This window comes from Ictidomys tridecemlineatus, chromosome 4 (assembly GCF_052094955.1).
Source record: "Ictidomys tridecemlineatus isolate mIctTri1 chromosome 4, mIctTri1.hap1, whole genome shotgun sequence".
Taxonomy (NCBI): Eukaryota; Metazoa; Chordata; class Mammalia; order Rodentia; family Sciuridae; genus Ictidomys; species Ictidomys tridecemlineatus.
In genome coordinates this window covers 111,944,876-111,971,865 of record NC_135480.1, presented here as the reverse complement: position 1 = coordinate 111,971,865, position 26,990 = coordinate 111,944,876, and the positions used below count along the sequence as shown (strand labels likewise).

At 40.3% G+C, this 26,990-nt stretch overlaps 1 protein-coding gene across 3 annotated transcripts in view; it reads left to right on the top strand.

Moving 5' to 3' along the window:
- The window catches only part of Ets1 (ETS proto-oncogene 1, transcription factor), a 130,162-nt gene that overhangs the window by 11,767 nt on the left and 91,405 nt on the right, over window positions 1-26,990 (top strand). For all 3 annotated transcript variants that reach the window (XM_040285541.2, XM_040285538.2, XM_040285539.2), the window contains exons 2-3: window positions 4,581-4,663; window positions 19,013-19,157. In XM_040285541.2, the coding sequence (XP_040141475.2) occupies window positions 4,595-4,663; window positions 19,013-19,157 (214 nt within the window). In that variant the 5' untranslated portion in view covers window positions 4,581-4,594. The remainder of the gene's footprint in view (window positions 1-4,580; window positions 4,664-19,012; window positions 19,158-26,990) is intronic.

Here is a 26,990-nt window from a genome sequence, read left to right as displayed (position 1 = left end):
TTTTTTTGTACCTAAAAATCTAGAATGATGAAGGTAAGATGCCCAGATATAGATGCTGAAGGCCTAGGGTCAGGTTTTAGCTGTGCTACTTAACAACATAACCATATGTTTTTATCTGTAAAAACAGGACTTACATGAATTAAAGGATGCTCACTGGTTTTCTAACTTAGACTCTGATGTTCATGTGCCAAACTCCTGTTAACACTGGTCTAGGATCCGGTGAAGGGTTAAGTCCCTGCCCTGGAGAAGCTTGAGTTCTAATGGGGTGGGGCTTGGAGGAGACAATAAACAAACAAGGAAGTGTCTGAGTGGGGAAAGGTGCAGCTATTTGTACAGGGCAGTGAGAAAGGATAAGGTCACCTTAAATAGCTATGAGAATAGAAGGAAGCACTTTTCACTTAGAAATGGATCATAAGACAAACTCATTATTTCAAGTGGTCTTTATCTAGACCTCTATTCTGATTCTCTAATTTGAGAAATGAACATAACCACATCTCATCTACATTTTGTCTTGTGAGACCAGTTTATTCTTTCATACATTCATCATTCCATTCACAGGATCAGCAGCCCTGAGGTGCTCACTGTCTTTAAATCAGTGAATGGACTGATGAATGTATGAAAGAATAAACTGGTCTCACAAGACTAAAAATGTGGATGAGACATTGTTTCAACATATAATTAAAGGATTAAAGAGATACTTTACATCTTTCCTATTAAAAAATAAAGACATTGAGTTTCTCTTTTGCCCATGATCTGTCTCAAGTACTGGAGATGTAGAAGTACAAAAGTCAGGGTACCTCACTTCAAGTAGCTCAGAATCTAGTGAGGGGACAAATAGAAAGAGGTGTTGGTGAAACAGTGTGATACACCAATGGCATGCTCCACAAAATGGAAAAGGAGCAGCTAGCCCCGGCTGGATGGTTTGGAAATCTTCCAGGAATAGCAACCCTCTGAGACTAACCCTTAAACCTTGAGGACGGGGAGTTCACTAGTCCCAGGGAACAGGATGGGGGACATTTCTAGCAGAGACATAATTTGGGAAGGGAAGAAAGATAAGAATGTCCTAAGAGAACAGCAGAGAGCTGCCTGTTCAGAAGTGGAGGGTGCAGTGGGGCTTGCTGAGCTAGGGGCTGGGGAGGTGGAGGGAGAGTGGAAGTCTCTGAAATGGAGTTGGCAGTCTTGCTTGGGACCATTTTCTCTGGTGCTCTGGAGGAGGTGCTGGTCCCATTCAAGAAAAATGAACTTAGGTCTTTCCACTCCTCTGTTACTAAGCGTTCAAATAATTTCTATACCCAGACAGGTCTCACTGCTGCTTCTCAGCTGGGGAGTAAATCTTAAAATCACACAGTTGTTTTTCATTTAGGTAATAAACATGTGCAGTGCCAAGACAAAACGCTGGTCCAGCTGATGTTCAAGCTGTTGTCATGTGGGAGGGAATTCTCTTTGGCAAAAAACGCCAAATAAGAATCAATCTCAATCTCTCTCTCTCTCTCTCTCTCTCTCTCTCTCTCTCTCTCTCTCTCTCTCTCCCTCTCCCTCTCCCTCTCCCTCTCCCTCTCCCTCTCCCTCTCCCTCTCTCTCTCTCTCTCTCTCTCTCTCTCTCTCTCTCTCTCTCTCTCTCTCTCCCTCTTTCTCTCTCTCTCCACACACACATACACACACTCCAAACACTCCTTTTGCATCTTTTGAAAGAGTTTAGCTCTCCAGCAGCTGTTGTATGTCACAATCTACAAGTGGAAAAAGGGTGGGTTCTTTTTTTCTTTCTCCAAAAAATAATAAAGCAGCAATCCATTTCTGTCCCAGAGTTATTTCCTGCAATGAGAGCCCTTGAGATCCCTGGCAACTCCCTCTTTTCAGTTTCCTCCCTGGGCAAAGGGCTTTTCCCCAAGGGAAATGTCATTCATATAGTCGAGAATATGGGCCAGCACAGAATGCACCAGATGTTGGGCCAGAGGTTTCCTCCCTCACTCTGTCAATTGGAAGAGAAAACATATTTCCACTGAACCTTTTTCCTAGCATGTTACTGTGAGGAGGAGTGTTGTCTGGCTGGCAGACAGAAACTCTTGTTGTCTTTGAGCTAAGCTCCAGTATGCTGCTGCCAAGTCCAAAAGCCCTCTCTCCTACAAATATATAAGTAAAATAGGCATCCTGAAGGTCAAGGCCCTTTGCTGCTTATGGGAATCTAGAGATGACTCATAAGGCCCTATGGTCACACCTTGCTCTGAGCAATCTTCCATGATTTCCTATTCCCTGAACCCAGCAGAACTAACTGCTTCTCCCCCCCCCACACACACATTATGTTGTACGTGAGTTTGTCTTCACTATTGCGTGATGATAGAGATTTTATTTCTCAGCTTTATTATTTTGAGTCTGGTAGAATCTAAGGGTCATGTGGGTCAGGAATCTTTGTTTACTAGTGTGTCTCAAGTGCCCAGAACTGTGCCTGGAATGTAGTAGTGACATACATCTTAATTATTTACTGGATGCACAAAGACCTTCCCATTAAAGGAAACCTACTATATGATTACTGAATGAGTAACTGCAGTCTACGAATATTCAAGAGATTGTTGAGGCTTTTGGGGTGGAAATAAGACGTTTTGATTGTTTGAATGAACTGGCATTCTCCCAAGACAGGACATTTCCTCCAGAAAGTTGAATGGCTTGCATGAAGCAATAATCCCTCATCCCTGGACATTTCCAATAGTAACATTTGCCCTCCTGGACCCTGGAAGACTGACCAAATTTTCCCCAGGGGATCTGTTCTTGGTCTAACTATGCTCAGAATGGTACAAATCATGGAGGTAGCTTCTAAGTCTCATCTTTGAGTAGATCAAAACATTCAAGTGGTATATATGTTTTGATGATAATTTATTAGGGTCTTAAAATTCAAATTTCAGATTAAAAATAAGGAATGCATTAATGAGAAAGAGGCCATGGAGTTCATGGAGACTGTTCTACAATTCGGGATCAAGACATGTCTGTGGTAACCTACATGATATGTATTTATTGCTTTATCAACTAATATGTGGCACCTTATTATTCCACGCTCAGTGCCCAGCTCAGAGTCTGAGACACGATGGCTGCTCTGTATTTTTAGAAACAGACACTGAATTAGCAACCATGGAGGCTGATGTTAACGAAGTCTTACCCTATCATCTTTGACCTTTTTTACCATTCAGCTACACTACTGGGGAGCTCTTCCTGGGTGCCATCTGTTGCAATAGAAATCAATCCCCTGAAAAACTGGAGAATGAAATCTTAATTAGCATAGCCTAGCTATCCAGACCATTTTTAAATTTCTCTTTAAGTTGTTTGAACTGCATTCTACCTTCAGGAGAAAATATAACAAGGCAAAATAGTTAAAAAAACAAAACAAAACAAAACAACAACAATGACAACAACAACAACAAAAATCCTGCACCTATAACTCTAGGCGAAATCATGACTTCAGAAGGATTTTAGCTTGTATGTTTTGACTATAAGATATTAGTGGCTCCGTGATTGCAGCTCTTAGTATAATTTTATATTGTTGACCTGTTTATTTTTTAAATTACATTTTAGAAGAAAGTAAGCATGTCATTGATTCTGTATCAAGATGGTGAACCAAAGCTGCAACTCAAATGTAAGACCTATCCTCATACTCTTTTTATCGAGATGTTTCAAGTGCTTTAAAGGTTTGCAAGAATAATGAAAGAGGTCAAACACAACCTAGAAAACAGTAGGGTTGAAATGTCATTTTCTAACACTAGGAATTTGGCCTCTGAACAATATGCCTAGGAATTTAATCTTATTCATTCAAGAAAGACATATTTTTTTAGTGTGTGGTATTAAATTTACAAAAGTGTGTGAACTAATGCACTCTAGGAAGCACTTAGGTCAACAAAAATGTTTGATATATAAATGATTTTGCTGATGACTGACAGCTAGCTGGAAAATCCCTCCAGCCAGAACATTCCTCAAGCATTCTAGCCAGTCAGACTTCAATGGGGGTAATAGCTCTCAACAAGAGTTATTTAATAGCCCTTCTCCTGGTTTCAAGATGAATACAGTTCAATCCCTTTTTCAGGGTTTCTCTCTATCTGTGCCTTGGGGTGCTGGTTGACATGCAATTTTCTTTAGAGAAAATTTTTCCATTCTTCTTTTCTCTAATCCTTTATTTATTGCTTTATCAACTAATTTATGGTACAAGTATGTATTGAATTCCTGCTATGTGTCACATCTGGTTAGAGGTGGGGAACAGGAGATACATAGATGGACATTTTTTTTAGAAAGACATACAGGATCTGTCCCTGCCCAGAAATCCTACAAAAGGTGCCTTTGTAGATCCTTTTGATGTGTGTTGTCTACAGCACACAGACTTGATCTATTGTACACACTGTCTTGCTGTCGGGGCTGGCTCTGTCTGGGATCTGCTCCACTTCTGTGCTATGGGTGAGTCACTTATCTTCCTGAATTTCAGTTTCCTTCTCTGTCTCACAAAAATGTAAGCTGGATGATTCCTTAAAAGACTCCTCGTTCTAGGAGTTCTCGTTCATATTCCTGAGTAACTCCAGGGCTCAGCCTATATGTTTCTTTCACAGGTGCTGAGAGAAGAATGAACTACTTTGTGGACTCCACTATGAGCAGCCCTGTCCCTTACCCAGCATCTCGTCCTGCAGTGGTGGTGAGTGGCAGTCCATGGTAATCCCTTCTCTGTCTCCCATCGCCTACCTTGTCCATTCCCTCTCTCTTGCTTCTGGTTCCCTGACCTCTCCTCTGCAGAGAAGCCAGGGTTGGAAGCAGCTTTGAACCAGTTTGGAGGAGCCCAATTGTGAGATAAGCTACATTTTTATCAGTGTGAAAAGTAGAAATCCTAGACTTATGGACTTGCTGAAGGAGATTTTTAGTATGTTTGAGTTTTAGAGAATGGGACTTAAACGTGATTCAGTTAAAACTAGGTGATTCTCATAGTTCAGTTCATTTGGTGAGGATTTTTCATGTACTGATGCACCTTAAACCTATTCATAGTAAAATTTATTTTGGGCCTCAGATATAAAAGCTAAATCGCACATTTTTTTTTTAACTCAAGGGTTCTTTACAACTGAGCCAAATTTCCAACTCTTTTTATTTTTTTATTTTGAGAAAGGGCCTCACTAAGTTCTTTAAGGTCTCATCTGAGCCTTCCTAGTCTCTGGGATATAGGTGTTTGCCACTATGCCTGGTTATAACAGAAGTTTTCTAACCAGAGAAATTTAAAGTGAAAATAAGATGAAACATAACAATAAGTTTATGGGAAAACTTAGATTAAGAGGGCTAAAAGCAACTTTAAAATAGGATTTAATTAAATTTTTTGCCCATAGGGAAGAAGACCTTTGCTCAGGCTATAGACTGATTCCTGGAAATGCTTAGATAAATTCCTTTAAAATTTACTACAGGAGAGATCCTATCATGTTTCCATTAACCAATTCCACTGTTAAAGGAAACTTTCATGTTAACATGTTAATAGATGCGACATTAACTACTCTATCTGAATTCTGCATGTCATTATACAAAGATAACCATCATCAATGTTGAATATTTTTTACACACTCTGGAAATGACAGGTAAGTTTATTATTAAATCTTCCCAGTAGATTTATGGGTCTCAATAGACACCAACCAACCAGAGCTCTGTTCTGACTTTGGTCTTTATGCTCTGACTGAGGTTCTCTATAATTTTTAATGTGGTACCCTTAAGTTACAATGAGAACCTCTCACTGTAATTGTATATGAAAAGATCTGAATCGTTTGAAATTCCTTTTTGTAGTATTGATAAATAATTGCTCAAACACTATTGTATATTCAAGGGAAAAGACATTTCTTGGATAATTAGCACATCTTTCTTCACTGTTGTTCTATTATATTTTTCTTCTTTTAATGGCTTCTGTTTCCACACAAGCACTATTTACTATCCAAAAATAATTAGAATCAGAAAAAAATTTGGATCATAATTTATATCAATAATATGTGTAAACACACACACACACACACACACACACACACACACATGCAAGGAGTCACTGGAGTTTGCTTAGTAGAAATTGCCAAGAGACCTGCAGTTTAAGGTCATGAAAAGGGTTTGGAGAAGTTGCCAGGGAAAGCTCCTCCTGCTTCTGACAGAGAGGTTATCATCTAAGGTCAGCACAAATTACACTCCATTTTTTTAGAGATGATTTGTTAAAATAAATAATGATATTATGATGTGGGAGCAAGATGTGCCATTGACTTGGAAAAGATGATTTAAAAATTTAAAAACAGACTATGTTAATTCTCTTCACTAGTATATTATAGTCAATTAAGCAATATTAATATCTTGTGGGGTATATTTGTACACAAATTTGGTATACAAATACATACCTATTTTATTTTGGACACTAAAATGAAAAAATATAAGTATACAAGTTGTAGGTATATTATTATCCCAGATGGGATATCTGGAAAGGGTAGATGATTAAAAAAAAATTCCAGGCCAATCAATCTAAGTGCTTATTTTGAACTAAAGACTCTCATCTCCAATGGAATACAATGGGTATTTTTAATATATTTCTGAATGGTTTCCATTGGTTTGAAAACAAATAATTCATCTCTCCCTTGACAAGAGTTCTATCATTTCAGCTATTCTGGAAAATTATTATTGACATGTGACATTCTTTTCATGGCACATTTCAAAGTAGCTTGGGTAAAAGCAGAAGGTTGCATAAGAAAGTTGCTAAGTTATTGTTCTAGCACTTTCACTCATAACTTCTCTCTGGCCCTCAGTTTCTCCATCACTGGAGCTGAGTTAGGCAATTATTCAGAACCACAAAGCAAGCAAAGAAGTCTTTTAACTTTTTGTGTCTGTTAAAAAAAATAAATAAGTAAATAACTTTTATTAGTACAAGTTCAAGTTAATGGTAATTTCCAATATGAGGCTAGACTATAAACAGTCAAGGATTTCATAAATTGTCTGCAAAATATAACCTTTGGATGTTGGCACTAGAAATTCTAGCAACACATTTTATACCTTGAATTCCAATCTAAGATTTGGTGGAAGAATGAGCACAACATCATTAACTAAGTCGAAACCTCAGGTACCCGGTGTCTTCCCATCTCTGTCACCCCCTTGATATCTAGAGCTCAACCCATGGAACTTAGTCCAATAATCCAAGTCCTCCTGCCTGGTGCCACAGTCTCTATTGAGTTAGACTGAGCCACTGAGAAAAGAAACTTTGTCCTAGGAATGGTAAGTTTGAGGGGCAAAGGAAAACTATGAGAGCCACTGGGGTTTCCAACATGGGACAATTTTACTCTCCCAAACAAGGGATGTGTTTGGTGGTCAATAACTGGGAAATGCTACTGTCATCTAGTTGACAGGGACTAAACTTCCCACAATACAGAATACAGGCTCTTAAGACAAAGACTTAACCAGCTGTGGAGTTGATTGTGCTGAATTTGAGAAACCATGGTCCAAAGTAGCCACAGAGCAGCTTCAAGTTGAAAGGCAGAATGGTGCTCTGTGCGCAGACTGGTTTGAGAAGTTCTTGGTTCCTTGTAAATTATTGCTTTAGGAAGGAAAATCTAAAAAAAGAAAAGGAGAGAATGTGCTTCTATTCTTAGGGACTCTATTTAGCACACTGCTTTAGTTGACCAAGAAACAATCATGTAATGTAGGATACAAATATTTTCTAATCCCAAAAGACTGCCAAGTCTCAGATTCCTGATTTTTAAATTAGAGGTCACATTAGCATTATTTGTTTATTTACCTTACTGGAAGAATGCTTAAAATAATCAAGCCACAGTTGTTAAAATCAATGCCACTGCCAGGTTAAAAACCATTTCACGCAGAACTCACATTCTCTTTCTCAGGGTCAGTTTGTCAAAGCAGGACACGTGTTTTCCCGCTGGTAAGGTCAGCACCTCAAGCAGGCTGTAATGATATCACAGCCAAGGAGGTAGAGAGACAGCACTTTTGGAAGTTGTCTGGCCTTTGTGTGGGCGGGGTGCTGTTTCCAGGTACTTATATGGGTTGTGTGTCAGGGACCCTTTCATCCAAGGGGAGGAAGTGCTCCTTCCTGTTATGTTACCCCTACTAGCCCTTCCTGGCCCTGGAAGTCCCTCCAGCACTGGCTCACTGGCCCTCTCGTGCGTCATCCTTTTTTTCATGCCACAATGCTGGCCAGCTCAGGGAGGACAGGCATAACAGGACTGGGCTGCTCCTACTTTTGATTAAACATGTCCCAGGCCTTGGCGACCTCACCAGCAAGGAGGATGTGTGGAGGTGGTCCTCAGAGAAGAGTGACCCTGGAGCCATACAGATATTAGGAAGCACCTTGAACTATTTAGAGGAAAGGTATAGTCACTGCCCACTCACCTCCTCTCAGAGCTTTGGATTTTTAGGGGTATATCAATTTTCCCCTGGGAAAGAGTCGCTGCCCAGGTTGGTTGACCACACGAAAGGCACTGATGTCCAAAAGGTCCAACAAATACTCCAAAATGGCAGAATTTCCTAGGATAACTCTCTGGGTTTAGGAGACATCCTTGGTACTTTGAGAGTGATGTAACTGCATTGAAACTAACCACTTTTTTTTTTTTGCTTTCTCTAGATCAAATATACTTTTCTTATAAATAGGGTACCTAAATTTTCCAAATGGAAATAGAGACTCAGAAACTGTCCAACAAAAGACCTTTTTTTTATATATAACTTGTTAATTTATTTTGTGAAAAACTTCATAGTTGCATAAATTGGATCATTTATTAGACACTTAATTATTCTTGTTGTACAGAATAGTGACGTGAAACCAGGGCTGTTCTAGACACATGATAAATGGAAAAGGTGGTGGGAAAATGCTGGAGTGCATGCTGGATGTAAGCTTGGGAGGGACATGAGAGGCTGTCAGCCGTTGGCTAGCTCTGGGCATTGGCTGTATCCTTTCTGTACAGTGCCAGTGGAACTTGGACCAACAGGTCAGCTGAATCTCAAGTTGGTACCAGCAAAGGTGAGAAGAACCCAGTCATGGGGCTTGGCTAAGTAAAAAGGAATTCCAAAGTATGCCTTCAGACATAAGCTCTCTGAGGCCAAGGGGTTTTTTGAAATTAAAAAAAATTTTAAAAATAAAATTTTATAAAAATATGGATCTTGCCAATCTCTCTCTGATTTGAACAGATCCTTCTTTATACATTTTTTCCCTTCTATAACTGATTGATTAACTGATCGACTGGTTCATATACATAATACTATTTTTACTTTCAGACACTCTGGTGAAGAAGAAGGGACCCATCTCACTTCTGTCTATTTTATACCAGATATTAGATGAAACCTTTAGTCCTAGACCCAGTAGCCACTGAATGCAACTGCTTAGTTTATTTTCTGCTGCTATGAGAGAATACTTGAGACTGAGTAATGTATGAAGAAGATACATTTATTTGACTCATGTTCTGGAGACTGGGAAGCCCTAACATCATGAGACTACATTGGGTGAGGGTTTTATGCTGAATGGTAACGTGGTGAAAGGTATTACATGGCCAGAGAATGTATCCGAGGGTGCGAGAGCAAGAGAGAAAGAAAAGGAAGGGAAAATGAATTCATCATTTTTATCAGGAACCTAACTCTGCAATAATGGCATTCATTCATTCATGGGGGCAGTGTCCTCAGTGTCTAGTCACCTTTAATTGTCCTACCTCATTGTCCATCATGATGGCAATTAAATTTCAACACAAGTTTTGGAGGAGTCAGTCAAATAATAGAGTGTTAGAAAACTATAGTGAAAGACATTTGGGCCTTAGATTCAGAAGGACCTGGGTTAAATTCTGGTCTTTTATCCTTAGCCACATAACCTTGTACAACATACTTAATCTCACTGAACCTCAGTGTTCTCATCTACAAAACTGGCAGAGTATGACTTATCACAGAAGATCTCTGTTATGCTTAAGTGAGAAATTCTTGTTAAGTACTCTCTTTTCTTTTTATTCATTGTGTCTCCTCTCTTTATTCTGGACTTCTGGGTTGTGTTAGATGGGTAGTTGGGTGAAAAAAACCGAAATGATTTCCACCTGTTGTTCATACAAGGGTGTGGCCACAGCAAGATGGGGCTCCTGGGGTAAAGATGGAGACATTCTTATTGGGAAACCTTGTTTCATCATTATCCTGCATGAGAAACAACACTCTTGCCACCAGATGAAAGCTCTCTTGTCATAGCTGGTGGTTTATAGTCCATTGTGTAAACAGACCTGGTTCTTTTATCGTGAGTAATTGAAGTTTAATTGGGCCTTTTTGGGAAGCAAGTCCCTTCCTACCAGTGGCACACTCTTCACCGCACTCTGCAGGCCTCAGGATTGCAAGCCTTGGGTGTGTTCACAGGCAAATCACTGTGCAGCCTCATGTCTCTTGTGTAGTAATTGAGCATGCTAACCATGAAACTTAGAGTAGATGCCTTTTCCTTATCTTAAGGGAATCCTGGAGAGTAATAGATAGGGTATTTGGGATTAAAAAAGAAATTTAGAATCTAAGTGGAAACCAGAAAAGTTTTTTTTCTTGCTCAGGATGGAGATAGTTCTATCCCTGGAGAGATTGTTGCAGCATAATGTTTAGGGAAGTTATTTATACTTGTAAGTCTTAGTGTTAGAGAAATTGAAGAAAAAAGAGTAATTATAAATATTATTTTTCTAGCATTTTAGAAAATGAGGCTTTCCTAAGCTACTTGATTTAATGAGCACAAGCCAGAAAATTTTAGAGTCAAGCCATAACTTGAAGACCATGTCACCATATCTGGAAATTAAGGTCTGTAGAGGTCAAATGAATGGCCCAGGTTTATAAACCTGGCAAGGAATAGAGTATTATCCAAATTCCCTGGCTATTGGCTTAGAATGCTCTTGTATTAGTCCATTTGCATTGCTATAGCAAAATACTTAAGACTAATTTAAAAGAATAGAATATTATTGCTCTTAGTTCTGAGACTGGGAAGACCAAGATCAAGGCCCTGGTAGGTTCTAGGTCTGGTGAGGGGCCCAGTCACTTCTGCAAACATAGTGCCTTGTTCTACATCCCCCAGAAGGAACTAATGCTGTGTCTTCACAGGGCAGAAGGGATGAAAGGGACTGAACCCTAACCCAATACTTCAAGCACTTTTATCAGGGTCCTAATCCCTCCTGAGCTTCCATTCTCATGACTGAACTCCTTTTAACACCATAACCTTGGTGATTAAGTTTCAACATCTGGGTTATAGGGAACACATTCAGACCATAGCAACATTGCACTGCTGAATTTATCTTATTCATTTCCATTTAGGTATTTGATAATATGTAAGAACATATAGCCAGCTTTCATTCATGCATTATATACCTTTTTTTATGAAACACTGACCTTTCTTGAATTGGAAACAGTCAAAACTTCACTTTATAGACCACTGAGCAAATAAGAATATTGGCTAGTCTTTTAGCCATGCAAATTCTCCCAGTCTCATCCTATCACAGGGTTCTGAGTCAACTTCATTGTCCGTCATCACACTACAAGATGCCTAAGGATGTCACCCTGGGATCCCATTGGGAGTCTGAATGCTTCACGATAAGTGAGTGGCAACTCAGAGATCTGCACAGCTCAAAGTTGATAAAGAATACACAGGTTACCAAGACCTCTCAGCAAGAGAGTACCAACACCAGGCACTTGGGCTGTGGACTGAGTCAAGAGATCCTTTCCATCTGCCATCCCTACTGGGCCTCTTGGCCACATCTCAGCGAGTGTCTGCTGTGAGTGGAGGCCCTTATGCTCTCAGGTTCATGTGAAGCGTTGGTTGCAGTAGAGATGTTGGATGCATCTCCACCACTTTGCTGTGCTGGCCAGGTGGTCCAGTACAGCTGTATGCTAAGAACACAACTAGATATTCTCTTTGTCACAGCCCTCTCTCTGGGCTTCCGAGTTTTTTTTCTCAGAAGAAAACCTACAGTGTGTCAGGCCTGCCCTTTCACCAAGGCCCTAGCATATCACTCTTTTGTTTTGAAAAGAATTTCCTGGCCTTGAATCTAAAATTAAATTGCCCTTTGAGAGTTTCCTATTTTGTCTGTTCCTGCCTCTCTTGGTGGCTGCACCACCCTCCTCTCTCTCCTCTGTGATAGGCATCCTCAGGAGAACTGGGGAAGATTTCTGCTTTGCCTCCTTCTCTTCTCCCTTTCAAGGGGCCCAAGGTGTACCTCTGTGACTCAGCATTCTTCTGAGGCCAAATGCATCTGATCCAAATTTCTTCTTCCATCACTAAAACAGCTATATCTGCATTGTGTTTGACAATCAGTGGAAGGAGGTGCTGCCTCACAGAGCATCTTCTAAGGATGAGGAAGTCCGGACTTAATTAGAAGTCTGTGGGGTTGTTGGGCCCAGTGTCAAGGGGTGACTGAATGCAATGCAGTGAATATTTTTAAGCGGAGAAAGGGCCACTATGTTGTGCAATGTTTCATAGTCTCTACGATGTAAGAGCCCCTATCACTTCCTGAACTTCACTCTTCTTTCAAAACATGGGGAATGTGGTGATAAAACAGTGTTTAATCAGAATTTTTTGAAGATAAACAATGTAAAGGCTCTATGATACATTTTAAGGGACGTTGTTTGCCATGGATCCACATGATGACTCTGACAGTTTTCGGTTGCATTGGCTTTCCCACCCCCGATGTAGCTGTTGATCTGATAAAGGTTGTCAGTCACAAGGTCAGCAGAAAGAATGTGAATGGATCAGCAAAATGGAGCCTTAGAGTTGGCAAGAAACTTGCAGAACATAGGGGTCAACCTCCTCAGGAAGCAAAAGCTTAGGGAGGTTAAGTGATGGGCCAGAGGTTAGGCAGCCCCTTGGTGGTGGAGCAGGACTTGAACCCAAGCTTTCTGATTTATAGTTTTCTGACTCTCTGCTAGAGTGAACGAGCTTCGACAGCATTCCTCAGAAATAATACACAGTTAACCCTGCAGATGTTAAATCCGTGTCCATGCACCCAGTGTTACTCAGTATCCCTCCAGGTTTAGAATGGCTTAGAAAGCAGCAGCAGCTAGAAGCATTCATTGTGTCTCTACATTTATGACCTAAGGCTAAGCCCTAGGATTCTGGAGCCCTAGGATTTCCAAAGGAAAGACAGGATTTATGCATAGGCATGTACAGAAGGTGAGTGAGCAGGGAGTTAATGGGTGAACACCTGGATGCTGAAGGCTGCTTGGCTAAAGCCAAAACTAGCTGGAAAAATAGCTCATACACACTCTCACCGACACACGGACTCCATATGTTTGAGATTTGGTGTCATAAAAGTATTCCCCTGTTCCCTCTTTTCCAACTTTGTGGGACTTGGAGGACAGAGAAAAGGAAGACTATAAACAAATGGAAGGGTTTTGAGATGTGACAAAGCTGGAGGGGGGTAGGGAAGAGGTGACTCTAGAGAAAGAACTGCAAGTGCGGGAGAAGGGAGGGTGGACTGGGAAAAGACCAGTTCCTGAGCCATGGAATTAGGGGGAGGCCACAGACAGAGGAGCCCGTCGCAGCAGGGAGAGTGGACATGGTCAGGCGAGGAGGTAGCTGTTGGAGCTGGTGTGCTCTTGAAGTGGAGCAGGGACAGGACATGTCCTCGTTCTAGTGGTTTCCAGACTTCCAGAGCTTCATTTCGCTGGTTTCCAGGACCAGGTGGTGTAGCACTTAAGCTGTGGGCTCACAACCTCTGGTAACATTTTCTTTTGAGAGAAAAAAGGGAGAGCTGCGTTGTTCCCTGGGAAGCTCATCACCATGTGCTGATGGAGCAGGGCAGAGACGGACTTTCCTTGATGCCAAGGGGCCCCATTGCTCCATGGCTACCCGATGAAGGCTCGGTCACAGGGAATCCCAAGGTCAGCACTCTTAAGTCAACTGTTCTTAAGCCATGCAGTGTCACGTAGAACAGGGAGAAGAAAAGACCGTCTGAAATCAGACTAGGGTGAGAATTTACCTCCTTTACTTTGTCAGCTGCATAGCCTCTAAATATTTAATTTGCCCTCTTTAAGGTGAGAATACAGCCTGGCTACCCACCTTTTCTTAGTGGTGACTTGGAAGCCAGCTCTGGTGCTTAAAGTCTGCTCTTCACTTCTACCTCTCCATGCACTTACTTCCCGCCCCCCCACCATGTCTTCCCTTTGTACATCTTTGTTGGTTTTGTCCCCTCATTTCTCCTAACTGTAGGCTCATTTACAGCCCATTTTCATTCCTTTCACTTTTTATCTGTCATTTTCCTTGACTGTATGCTCTCACTGGTTCTTTAGGCTGAGAGATCTAACTTTTCTCTTTCCTGTCTTCTATCATGCATCCACTTTAGGGACCATGACACCAACCTGCTCTGCCATCCCATCGGCTAACCAGACCACAGCTGTCATTGTCCTTCACTCTCCTTATTTGTGTCACTTGAACTCACCACTTTCACTGTTATAAAAACAAGTGATCTAAGTGGTTCTTGGATTTTTTTTTTCTTTTCCTTCATCTCCTATATCTGATCGGTCATAAAATCATGTAGATTCTTCCTTTCTTGTTTTCACTTCATGTCTACACTCTTCACTCTAATCCAATTGTTTCTTCAGAACTGGACTAGATGGGTGAGGTGTGTGTGTGTGTGTGTGTGTGTGTGTGTGTGTCCCAAAACTCAGTAGTCAAGCTGAATAATATCTTCATGCAATAACATCTTCATGAATTTTAAGATATGAATAATATCTTAAAAATATAAAAATAATATTTTAAAGAATCAGAGTTAATGCAAAAAATCATTAAGAGGAAAAACAAAATAAAACAAACTGAAGTCTGAACGAGCATTACTGATTTATCCCTCTGCTTGGCCCTCCTGTGGCTTGCCAGGGCTCTCTACTCTATCAGCCTTCTCTTCTCCTCTCCTGCCCCTGTCCAACTCATCTTACTCTGCATCATCAGCCGAGTCTTTCTAGAATGTTGATTCACCACGTCACATAAAAAACCTCCAGTGGTTTTCTGCTAAGGCCAGATTCCTGTCTGGTATTCAGAACTTAACCCTGTACCTTTAGCTCTAATTCTTACTATTTACCAATAATTTGAAGCATCTTTGCTCCCCAGGAGCATGCCTCTCCCTCATACTTGTTACAACCAAATAACACAGTCTTCACCTTTCTCTTACACCTGTTTGAATCTTAGTCTTTCTTACGTAGTTGTGTGTGTGTGTGTGTGTGTGTGTGTGTGTGTGTATTTATTTTTAGGTATGCCATCTTCTTGTTCTTTTGCTCTCTTGGTCCTTCACCAAATGTTCAAGGTCAAATCTCATTCTATTCCACAATTCTTACCTTAGTCTGCTTCCTCCAGGAAGCCTACCCTGCTATTATTCCCCTCCCCTACACATTGGTTTTTAATCTTCTTATACCCCCTCACTGTAACTTCCTGTTTACTTATGTGTGTACTTTTAAGGTCATGGTTCAGTTTTTGCTCATATTGTATTCTTAGCATCTTACTTAACACTTGACATAGACTAGGACACCATTCATATTAGTTCCATGAATGTACATTATGACAATTCATCAAGTATCTATTATAGAAAACTAACTATTGTTTTTCTAAAGTAAACTGTTCTTTGAGCCATGTAGAGGAAAACATGATCTAAAATCAATCTGATTAGGGTTAGAATTTTATCTCCATTATTTTATCAGTCACATGGCCTTTGGAAGTTTACTTGCCCTCTTAAATCTCAACAGAAAGTTGCTCTTATGTAAAACGGAGATGAAAATACTAATTTTGCAAGAAGTGACCATGTCTGCATGATGCTTAGTATGACAGCTGGCACCCACAGGTGTGTGATGTGTGTTAGTTCCTTTGAACAATCACCTGTGGAATGAACAAGCGAGAAACTGCCAGACGGTTTTCTCAAAACGGTTAAAGAGATTGGGTGTGTTGCTTGCATCTCATCAACTTATATCCATCCACTTGCAACCAAGAAAGGAAGGTACCAAAAAGAAATTAGCTGGGCAGAAACTTTTTTTAGGTGCTGCCCTTTAAAGCAACAAGGTGGGGTCTGTGCTGCGCAGATTTCTGACCTGCTAGTACTCTGCTTCTCTTCAACTGAGATAGTTTCATAATGACTTGGAACTGGTGATGTGGTTCTCTTGAGTAAAAATGTCATTTTCATACTCTATGCAATAGTTATTAAGTCAGTTCATGAAATGTCTAATAAACAGGCAGCTGTCTCCATAACAGAACCATAAAAGGCTTCTCAGGAGAGTCCACCAACAAAGATGCTCAGGGTTTATAATAGATTTGAACATTATTGCCTTCTGATTCATAGAAAGGGGTCCTCTGGCTCCACTGAGGATAATAACAGAGAAAGTATGTCTTAAATACAGAGTTTTATTTAAAAATAAATTGAACTATTCCTTTTGACAGAGAACCTCATTTGTGGGCAGAAGAGGCTCTATTTAAAAAAAAAAAAGTCAGCCACATAAAATCAAGCTGATACCATGCAAGGTTGTCACTCAAAAGTTGTAAGTTGACTTACAATAAACCTACACTGGCATCATCCAGATTGGGTATGATTATTATTTTACACCCCATCTATGGACTTATTGTTCTCCCTTTCTTCTCTCCTTGGCACACTGGGCTGAGCTCATTTTCCATCAACATCTCTTTACCTATTCCACCTTGCTTTTAGTGGCATTCATATAGCTGGGAAATCCCCAACTTTAAAATCTGAATCCCAGTGCTTCTCAGTTATTCATCACCCTAGCAGAGGCTGTAACAAGTCACCTGTTACCTGCTTACAAGGATTCGACTTGTACTACCTGCTATCCTCTTTCAAAGATGCTATTTATACTACTCACTATCACCTTATAGAAATCCTACTTAATACTATCACTTCCATTTATAAGGACCTTACATATACAGCCACTATTATCTTACAAGTATCTTGCACTTTAGGTAAACTATTCAAACAGTGTCTCAAAAGAACACAGATGTGGATAATTTAGGGTACTCCTCATACCATTTAAAATCAAATTTCCTCCCTTGAAGTCCTGTTTCTACAACTCTGATACTTAATGTTGAATTTTGAGAGAGGATCTGAAGGAATAAGAAAAAATGGAGCTAGATATCAAAAGCACATAGCTTGGTTGAAAAAGTACAGGAAATGTGTTTTAAATTGTTTCAGTTAATAAATGTTGTGAAGGATTTGCTTATTGTTGGGACTTCAAAAGAAATACTTCATGTAGTGTAGTAGCTTCGGGAACTTACAGTGTTCAAATAAGATGTAAGCAAAATGGTTTGTGGTCAGAATTCAGGTAACATTCACTGAATAAAGTTCATTAGCGCATTTTTGCTGATGTTTCTAAGTCTCTTGTAACCAAGCATATATACGTGGCAAATCCACCTCTGTTCTGGTTATTCTTTTCTAGCTCTCTAGGCCTCCTGGTAGCAGAAGACCAAATACGTTAGCTTTGATAAGAGACAACTTCAAGACATCTCCATGGAGCCCCCAGTTGTCACTACATTCTCAGCACCTTAGTGCAGTTGGTAGATGAACAACTCCAAAGCAGACTTCATCCAGGCTGGATTTAAATAGTTTTATGAATATTATGGAAAACAAGACCCAAGTTAATGAGATTCTATGATGAGCACAATTCCTTCTTCTGTGTTTGGGGCTGAGTTTTCCTTTTTCTCTGTGTCAATACACCTCTTCAGTTATTTTTAACAAGCTTAAGTGAATGAACCATTGCAAAATGGGAGAAAGTAGGTAATGGGCAATTGCCTCTAACATAATATTGCTGAATTTTTGACACTAAAGGGGAGTGAGGGCATAAGGGGTCCTCTAATCTGAGAATCTGACTGAAGTCAGCAAGCTACTCTTTAGGGATTAAAATACCACCTTAGCTATATTTATTAACACCTTATCATCAGTATAGCTTTAATCACATCAAATTCTAGCAGAATTTAGTTTTCTTAATTGGGGATTTTATGGGGGTGGAGAGGCCTTAATAGAGCAGAATACAAATATAAAAGAAAAAAGAAAGTTGAGTCAGTGTAGATTAGACTTCTATTCCTAGGATCTGCTGCTTCTGTTTTTGTGTTGTAACATTTAACCTACTTGCCTAATCTTAGGAATGTTAAGAGACTCTTATATTATAATAATACCAACCTTGTATTGAAGACAAGGCTTCATCTATTCTACTTATTACCTGCATTTCATATACTACAATTATTAAATGCATTTCATACTTTATTGTGTTTTGTGCATAATTTTCTGATATGTATTATTTCATTCTATCTTCTTACCTTACTACCATACTGTAATTGAATAAACTGAGTATTAGATTAAGGAGAAGGCATAGGTCCCCATTGGTAAGTGGTGGAGCCAGAATTTGAATCTATACACATCTGGCTTCAATGGCTTTGCATTCTTCAAAAAATGGCCTTCTGTATAGCACATTTGTCTTCCTTGGACCATGTTGGGTGGCCCATGTGTTTTATGAATTCCTTAAAACTTGTAAGAAGATGGCACAAATCTCCAAATATTGAGAGAAATTGACAATTCTTGTCTAGCAACTGAAGTCATTAAAACTTATACTCACTGGCTAACTGGAAAAGAAGGTGAATTTACATGTAGATTGTGGTTTTATTATCCCTTGGCCTTTTTTAGCTATTAGCTCTATGATATTGAAATATTTTTTCATGCTATTTTCATAGAGTAAGATAACCATAAAAAGAGAAATCCAGGATAGAATTAATTTAATATGTTGGGCATTGTGCCTTGCTGTTATCCATGAATCTTTATCTGAAAGTTAGAAAAGATGGTCCTTAAATGCATAAATAAATGGATGGAGATAAATGTATTCATAGTCCAAGTCAGAAATTCTCCTCATTCCCTGTAAATTCTGGAAGATGAAGGGGAAGGGAATCATTAGTTGATTTTGTTCTATTATTTCTACTTACATGTGATTGGATGATGTGAAATTCATAGTTCCATTGGGGCCTAAACCCTAGAAGTTTTTCTCCTAATACATTTCCCTTTATGTTTCCTGGTTTCAGAGACAGGGACCCATCAACACTTTTGAAGATCCTCGAATGACCTATGGCTACCAGTCCAGTTATCACCAGCAAAGATCTTGCTACCCATTCTGGGATGAGATGGCCACTCAGGAAGTTCCTACTGGTCTTGAACACTGTGGCTCAGGTAGGAACATAAGCACAAGCTGGGAATGAGGCTCAAGTTGAAGGACAAAGGAAATCTAATGAGGGCTGCATTTTCTGGAATAACAGCTGCCATGGCTTAAGCGGGTACAGACGCTATTGTTCTCTCATGGAAAGTCCCAGGCTTCTCAGTCGTGTTGGGTTACTTCGTACAACAGGAAGACTCAACTCTAGGAATGGGCCCAAGAGAGGTTGCTTTAGGTCTCCATTTTGTAAATAGTTTTGCCTAATGTGCATTTCCTGACACCCATTTAGGCCGGGCTGCTGACAAAGGACTTTGTAATCCTAAAGATAAAGTAGCAGCAACAAAAAAGAACATAGAAAAATAGAGGTGCATGGATTACTTACAGAACATAATTTCCTTTTTCCTTTCATCATCTCTTTTCATTTTTCTCTTGCTCTATGCCCATGCCTGCTAGTATCTGGCTTCTTTTTCCTCTCCCCCTCTCCCCAACACTCTTTCACAGACGCTCCTCCCTCTCAGCATTCCTTTTCCGTGTTTGGCTTGCTGGTTGCAGTGCTGCCCTCTGGTGAAGAGGAGTCAAAGCTCCAGGGAGCTTTCTGGAATAAATGTCTCCTTTACCAACGACCCAAGAAGTCCAAAGTTCTTACTTCCATTCTCTTTTCAGGATTCACTCCATTGCTCTCATATTCCATTAGTTTCCATTTACCTCCTAGCAATTTAAAAAAATACAAAATGGGGCTGGGGATGTGGCTCAAGCGGTAGCGCGCTCGCCTGGCATGCATGAGGCCCGGGTTCGATCCTCAGCACCACATACCAACAAAGATGTTGTGCCCGCTGATAACTAAAAGATTAAAATTCTCTCTCTCTCTCTCTCTCTCTCTCTCTCTCTCTCTCTCTTTAAAATAAATAAATAAAATAAAATAAAAAATACAAGATGTAAGATTTGAATTTGGGGATCCTGAAATGATTGATTCAGGTATTGTTCATTATGGTTTGGATTTGGAGTGTCTCCCCAAAGTTCCCATGTTAATGTAGGAATGTTCTGAGTTGCAATGATTGGATTGTAAGAACTGTAATACCATCAGTCCACTCTAGTTTGAAGGGACTGAATGGTAACTCTAGGCAGGTGGGGCGTGGTTGTGGAGATGGGTCACTGAGGTATGCCCTGGAAGGATTTGTCTTCCTAAGACCCTGTCTTCCTTCTCTCTGCTTTCTGATTGCCATGAGGTATATTCTACCATATCCTTCTGCCTTGGTGTTCTGCCTCACCTAAGGTCTAGGGTGATGAAGCTCTTGGACCATGGACTAAATCTCTGAAGGCAAGAACAAAACAAAACAAACAAAACCTTTTCCTTCTCTAAATGGTTCTTGGCAGGTATTTTGGTCACAGCAATTAGCAGCTGACTAACGCAGATACTAAGTTTAATTTTCCCTGAGACCATGTTATGATAATAAACCCAAATCAAAAAGCCAGTCAAAATTTGTGTTTTCTCTCAAGATGAATTCTTAGCACAAGCAATGTTATTACTGTTAAATATGGAAAATACATACTTTTGAGGTGTTACATGAAATGAAGTCATGGGTTGGGGAAGATAATCAAATCAACTTAAATGCAATTTTGTAGTTATTGTTCAGTATTCTTTCACATCACACATTTTTATGGCAAACTATTTTTATAACAGTAGAGAAAGAAAAAAAATGACTGCTCTATTTTTCATAGTTTATCTTCCATCAAAAATAAACAGAGAGATACAGGGCAAGCTGCTGTAGGCCTGGGTAGGATGTGGTGTGTGGAGGAGAGAACACATTGGAATTGCCTTGCAGTTGTCTGATACTCTCTAGGGCAGAATGAAATCAATCCCTATGTTCCATAGCCAGTTGACTCAATAACCATTGATCTCTGAGATACTTTTTTGGCATTTCCCTAGATTCCAGACATAATAACACTTTTTTTGCTATCATGTGCTATTGTTATCTTTTTAAAATTCATTCTAATCAGTTATATATAATGGCAGAATGCTCTTTGATTCATTGTACACAAATGGAGCACAAATTTTCACTTCTCTGGTTGTACACAAAGTAGAGTCACACCATTCGTGCAATCATACTTGAACCTAAGGTAATGATGTCTGTTTCATTCCACCACTTTTCCTACCCCCATACCCTCTCTTCTCCTCTCCTTACCCTTTGCCCAATCCAAAGTTTCTCCACTCATCTCATGTGCCCCCATAATGAATTAGCATCCACTTATCAGATAAAACATTTGGCCCTTGGTTTTGGGGGGATTGGCCTACTTTACTTTGCATGATATTCTTCAACTCCATCCATTTACCTGCAAATGCCATATTCTCTTTTATTGCTGAGTAATATTCCATTGTGTATATATACCACAGTTTCTTTATCCATTCATCTACTGAAGGGCATCTAGGTTGGTTCTACCATTGGGCTTTATGAATTGTGCTGCTATACTCATTGATGTGGCTGCCTCATTGCAGTATGCTGTTTTTAAGTCCTTTGGGTATAGACTAAGGAGTGGGATAGCTGGGTCAAATGGGGGTTCCATTCCAAGTTTTCTAAGGAATCTCCATACTACTTTCCAGATTGGTTGCATCAATTTGCAGTCCCACCAGCAATGTTTGAGTGTTCCTTTTCCCCCACATCCTCGCCAAAACTTTTTGTTGCTTGTATTCTTGATAACTGCCATTCTGACTGGAGTGAGATGAAATCACAGAGTAGTTTTGACTTGTGTTTTTCTAATTACTAGAGATGTTGAACATTTTTTTCACATATTTGTATATCTTCATAGTCCCTCCAAGCATGAATACCAATGTCTCATTTACCTACCCATATCGCAACAAAGGCTGGAAAGATTTTTGTACTTGTTCACGGGTTATACTTAAGGTCTTAAAATCTGAGGACATGAAAAAGTGACCCTTTAACCTTTGTAAACAAAATAGATTTTATTTGTATAAGTAAAAGGTCAAAATGGTATATCTGTATAGTTCTTGAATCCTATTAATGCCACAATGCTTAAGTTTTCTATCTCCCAATGCAACTGAGATTAAAGCTACCTGGCCTTTTGGGAGATGTGGTGGTCCATATCTGTAATCTTAGCTACTCTGGACACTGAGATTGTAAATTCAAGGTCAACCTGGGCAATTTGGCAAGACCCTGTCTCAAAACAAAATAGGGCTGGGAATGTAGCTCAGAGGTTGAATGCTCCTAGATTTAATCCCCATATCAAAGGGGAAAAAAAGAAAAGAAGGAAAAGGAAAAGAAAGAAAAGCTAAAGCTACCTGACCTTCAACTTTCAGTTCTGAATATTGCTTCTGCTTCTGCTGTTATATCTTACTAATGGCTGAGGCTTCCCACTTGCCCATGGCCTCAAGATAAAAATGTTCACAGAAAAGCCTCCTCTTTCTTAACTGAGAACTGCATAAACTTCCAAGTGGAGATGATTTTCATTCACTTCCTCACCAAGGTTCTCAAAGTTTTTTTTTTGTTTTTAAGTTTTCATTTCAAAATGAATGAAAGAACTTGAAGTGTATGAAGAATCCCTCAGGATGAAACTGGCTTTTTTTTTTTGGGGGGGGGTTACCAGGGATTGAACTCAGGGACACTCAACCACTGAGCCACTCCCCAACCCTACTTTGCATTTTATTTAGAGACAGGGTCTCACTGAGTTGCTTAGCACCTTGATTTTTGCTGAGGCTGGCTTTGAACTTGCAATCCTCTGGCCTCAGCCTTCTGAGCCATTGGAAATACAGGCGCCAGGCGAAACTGACTTTAAAATGCTTGTACTTAATAGCAATATAGTGTAGTCTTCATTCCATAGTCTATTGGAGATGGAAGCTGGGGTCACTCAGAGTTGTGACTTTGGAGTAGGATGGGAAAAGGGAGGTGTGTAGTAACCATTCCTAGAATGATCTGGGCTGCCATCGACTGTAGCTCAGCAATGGTAAAAAACTTGCGTGGGGGGGGGGGTGTTGGCTCCCTTACCAGTTGGTGGCAATCTTTGCAAATCTGGACTGTAGCTCCACTGCCTCAGGCTCCCTCTGATGGAAATGTCTGGCAAGAACCCTGAGTCTTTCCAGCCCCTCCTTTGCCTTTTGAGCTGTCCAGATGAAGGAGCTGCAGGGACTGTTCCTGGGCTGTGGTCCAGCTCGCCTCAGTGATGGGTGTCATTTGGAAGGCGATCGAGGGGTTATAAGGAAGGGAGATGAAGACGTGGACCAACCAATGATTTCTCCAGCTGTGGCATATTTCCTTGGAGATGTGTTGAATAAAAAGAAAGGGAGGAAAAAAAATACTCTACTTTTTTTTTTCATTTTCTTTTATCCTATTTATAACTTCAGTTTCCTTCCCGTCCTCCATCTCATGGCTACTTCCCACCCCCGCTCCCCCCTCACGTTTGTGCTCTCAGAAGGGATGAATGAACTTCTTTTCCAAGGATTACACATCTGTCAGTGACTGCAATACGACAGGAGGGGCCATCGAGGAATGATAAGGCCTTCATCTGAACATGGTTCCTATTTGTGAAGGGGCAGAGGCTAAAGAGGAAGAGAGGAATACAGGGAGGGAAGGTGGAGGAGAGAATACGGCTGAGAAAAAACCTGACTGGGGGAAAGCTTTACCAGGTGAGAGGAGAGTAGACTCGGTAAAGAGGCGAGTTGGGAATCGGATGGATAGCTTAAGTAGTAAAAGGGGTGCAGAGGAAGAAGGATGAGATGTGTGACACTGGCCAGAAAATAAAGGCAGGTCTTGGTAAAGAGGTGGAGAATAATGGAAAGAGAAGATGAAAGATGAATGGGAAGGGGAAAAGAAGTGGGGAGCTCGGGAAAAGACAAGGCGAGAAGGGGAGGGGGAAATGACATGAAAGAGAAAAATAGATGATTCTGAGGACATTAACTATCCAGCTAAAAAGGGAAGCCGCATTTGCATGCAATTGCCTGTGCAGCTGTACATTTCTTCATGACAATCTTGTAGTCATCATTTTCTTTCATTTTTTACCTCCTTCTCCCGGCTGCCTATGTGCCCCCACTCCCTATCAGCCTGGAGCCATTATGGAGAGCCAATGGGGGCTGAGAGCTGGTGTTCTGCATGAATGAATGGGCCCTTTCTGTCTGAGCTTCTCGTCATCCTTCTGTCAGGGAACCTTGTGAATCAATGGAGCCCCTTACACAAGACAGGGCTGAAATGTCTGTTACTGTTTATAGTCTGACTGGAGTAGAGCCCACTGACCCTGCCTCCTCTCTGTTCCCTTCCCCTGTTCTGGCCCTGAGCTTTGGCTCAGTCTCTTAATCATCATAACAAGAATTGCTTTTTAAAAAAAATGTCAGTATTTGGTTCCCTGTCTCTAAGAACTCATTATTGTTTTAGTGTCATTAACTATCATGACTAGTTCGTAGGCACAACCAGGTTGACAAGTGACAGGTTGGATGCAAACCATTTTCAGATGGAAACAGTGAGCTTCGGAGTGGAGCCCAAACCTAACTGGAGTCAAGCAATGCCTGTCTTTTACTAGGAACTAGAAAACTGACATCAGAGAGCCACTGAGCACCCAGGCTGCATGGCTAGGTGCAAGACCACTGCACATCCCATAACTGCCACCTGTCCATGTTTGCTGTCAACTTCCCAGTTACAATACTCATAGTGTATATCCAAAAGTACATACTTGGTACCTTTCCTGACTGATGTATTACCAATTTTTTTTTTCATTTCATAGATTATTTTTCAAATCCAGGGGTAGATTTTTCTTTGTTGGTATGTGGTGCTGAGGATCGAACCCAGGCCACACGCATGCCAGGTGAGCACGCTACCGCTTGAGCCACATCCCCAGCCCGGTAGATTTTTCCTAAATCAACCAAATTTATAGATGTGATTTTAGCAATCCAAATAAACTTCTACAAAATACTTTCTTGGAGTTGGGAAGCAACCAATAGCTATAGAACATAGAAAATCCAACTTTTCTTTATGAGGATGAACCTATAAATCTTATTATCATGGTACTTGATTTGAAAAACAAGACAATACTTTTTTTTCTTCTTTTTCTTATGTAATGCAGTTTGGTATGTTTTGTTTGCAGTAAAACCCGCATCTACCTGCATGCTCAGAGTTCCTGCCACTGCCACAACCATCCATTCTTCATGAGAAAGGATAGGTGTATGTGTGTGCATGTGTATATAGATGTAGATATATAATATAGTGGTAAAGAACCCAGACTCTGGACCCAGGTTGTTTGGGTATACATCAGTTCTAAACTGTATGACTTTAAGCAACTTGATCTTGGTACTGAGTTTCCTCATGTATATAAAGGGTTCTCAGAGTGTGTTCCCCAGATTAGGAACATTAATATTGCCAGAGAACTTGCTAGAAATGCAAAATTTCAAGCCATAGTTTGGATCCCCTAAACCAGAAACTCCCACTGGTGCATCTGAATTACTTGGAAGGCTTGTTTAAACTCAGGTTGTGAGGTTCTTCTACCCCCAGGGTTCTAATTCAGTGGGTCTAGGTTAGGGCTCAGGAAATTGTATTTCTAACAAGCTTTCTGGAGCTGCTTGATCCTGCTGGTGCAGAGATCACACTTTGAGAACCATTAAGTTAATATATGTAAAGCATAAAACAGTACCTCACTTAGCAAGCATGATAGGAATGTTTGCTTTATAAATCATTGTCCTAAAGAGCATTTGGGAGTCCCAAATGTCTGGATATCATGAAGTCAGAAAGTGATGCGATAATTGGTTGATCACATTCGGTGACCAGTGCCACATACTGGATACTGAGAAGACAGATGGAAAAAGGGGAACCCTCAGTCCTTGCTTACAAGTGACTTTTATTCAAGTGTGTATGTGGGGGTTACTTTACATGGTAAAGCAAATATGGTTCTCATATGCAATATCATACTTATTTATGATACAAGGGTTGGCAATGTCAGTGAGTGATGTTGGATCTATTTAAATTTTCTAAAACAAATTTACTAATAAAATGGTGGAACTGAAAAATGTCTTTCCCAAATAAACTCTGGAAGTTCAAGTGGGAGATAAGATGGAGAGTCGGGTTCATAGTGTCTCCTGCAGCTTTCTTAGGCGTCCGGGCGGCTGGGAGAGATCAAACCTGGGCAGTGTTTGGAACAGGCTATCGACAGCCAGGTGGGAAGTTTCAGCAAGAAAAACAGATGCCTCCAGTTCAGCTTTTAAGTGTTGAGAAGGTTGAGGGAATGCCAGAGAGACTTGTCAAATGGAGATTCACCTTGCTCCGAGATGTTTATTCTTTTAGTGGGTTTGTTCTTTCAACTGACCATCTCAGATGGCCCTGGGGTTTAAAAAAAAAAAATGGTGTTTAAAACTCTATCTGCTACATGCATCTATTCTTTCCTCCGTCAGGATTTTTCCTTTTCTAGAAGCCTGTTTCAGTTCTTTTTTCTTTAAAAGTGTTTTGACCCAGTGAGTTGTGTGTTTCATGGATGATGTCATACTGAATATTATAATATGGGACTAATGGTATCCCTGAGAGGATGTTGGACTGTTCCTCTTAGAGAAGATGTATAGGTAGGTGGTCTAAAGAAGTGAACTAGGAATGCTGCTGGAAGCCTCCAGTCTCAGGATTTTATTTTATTGTACTGTCTCAATTTTCCAACTCAATGTGGAACTGTCTTAAATTTTCCAAAGATAATAACATACAACCATTCTGTAGCACAAAACTGGGGAATAAAACACCTTTCACTAAATAAAGTCCAAACACTAAGGGAGATGGGAAATATGGACCTTCTCAGGTTCTGACTTGGGAGTCATAGTGTCTAGGAAGGAGCCAGCTGTGGCTTTGTCTCAGAGTTTTGGCCTTTCACAGAAGGTC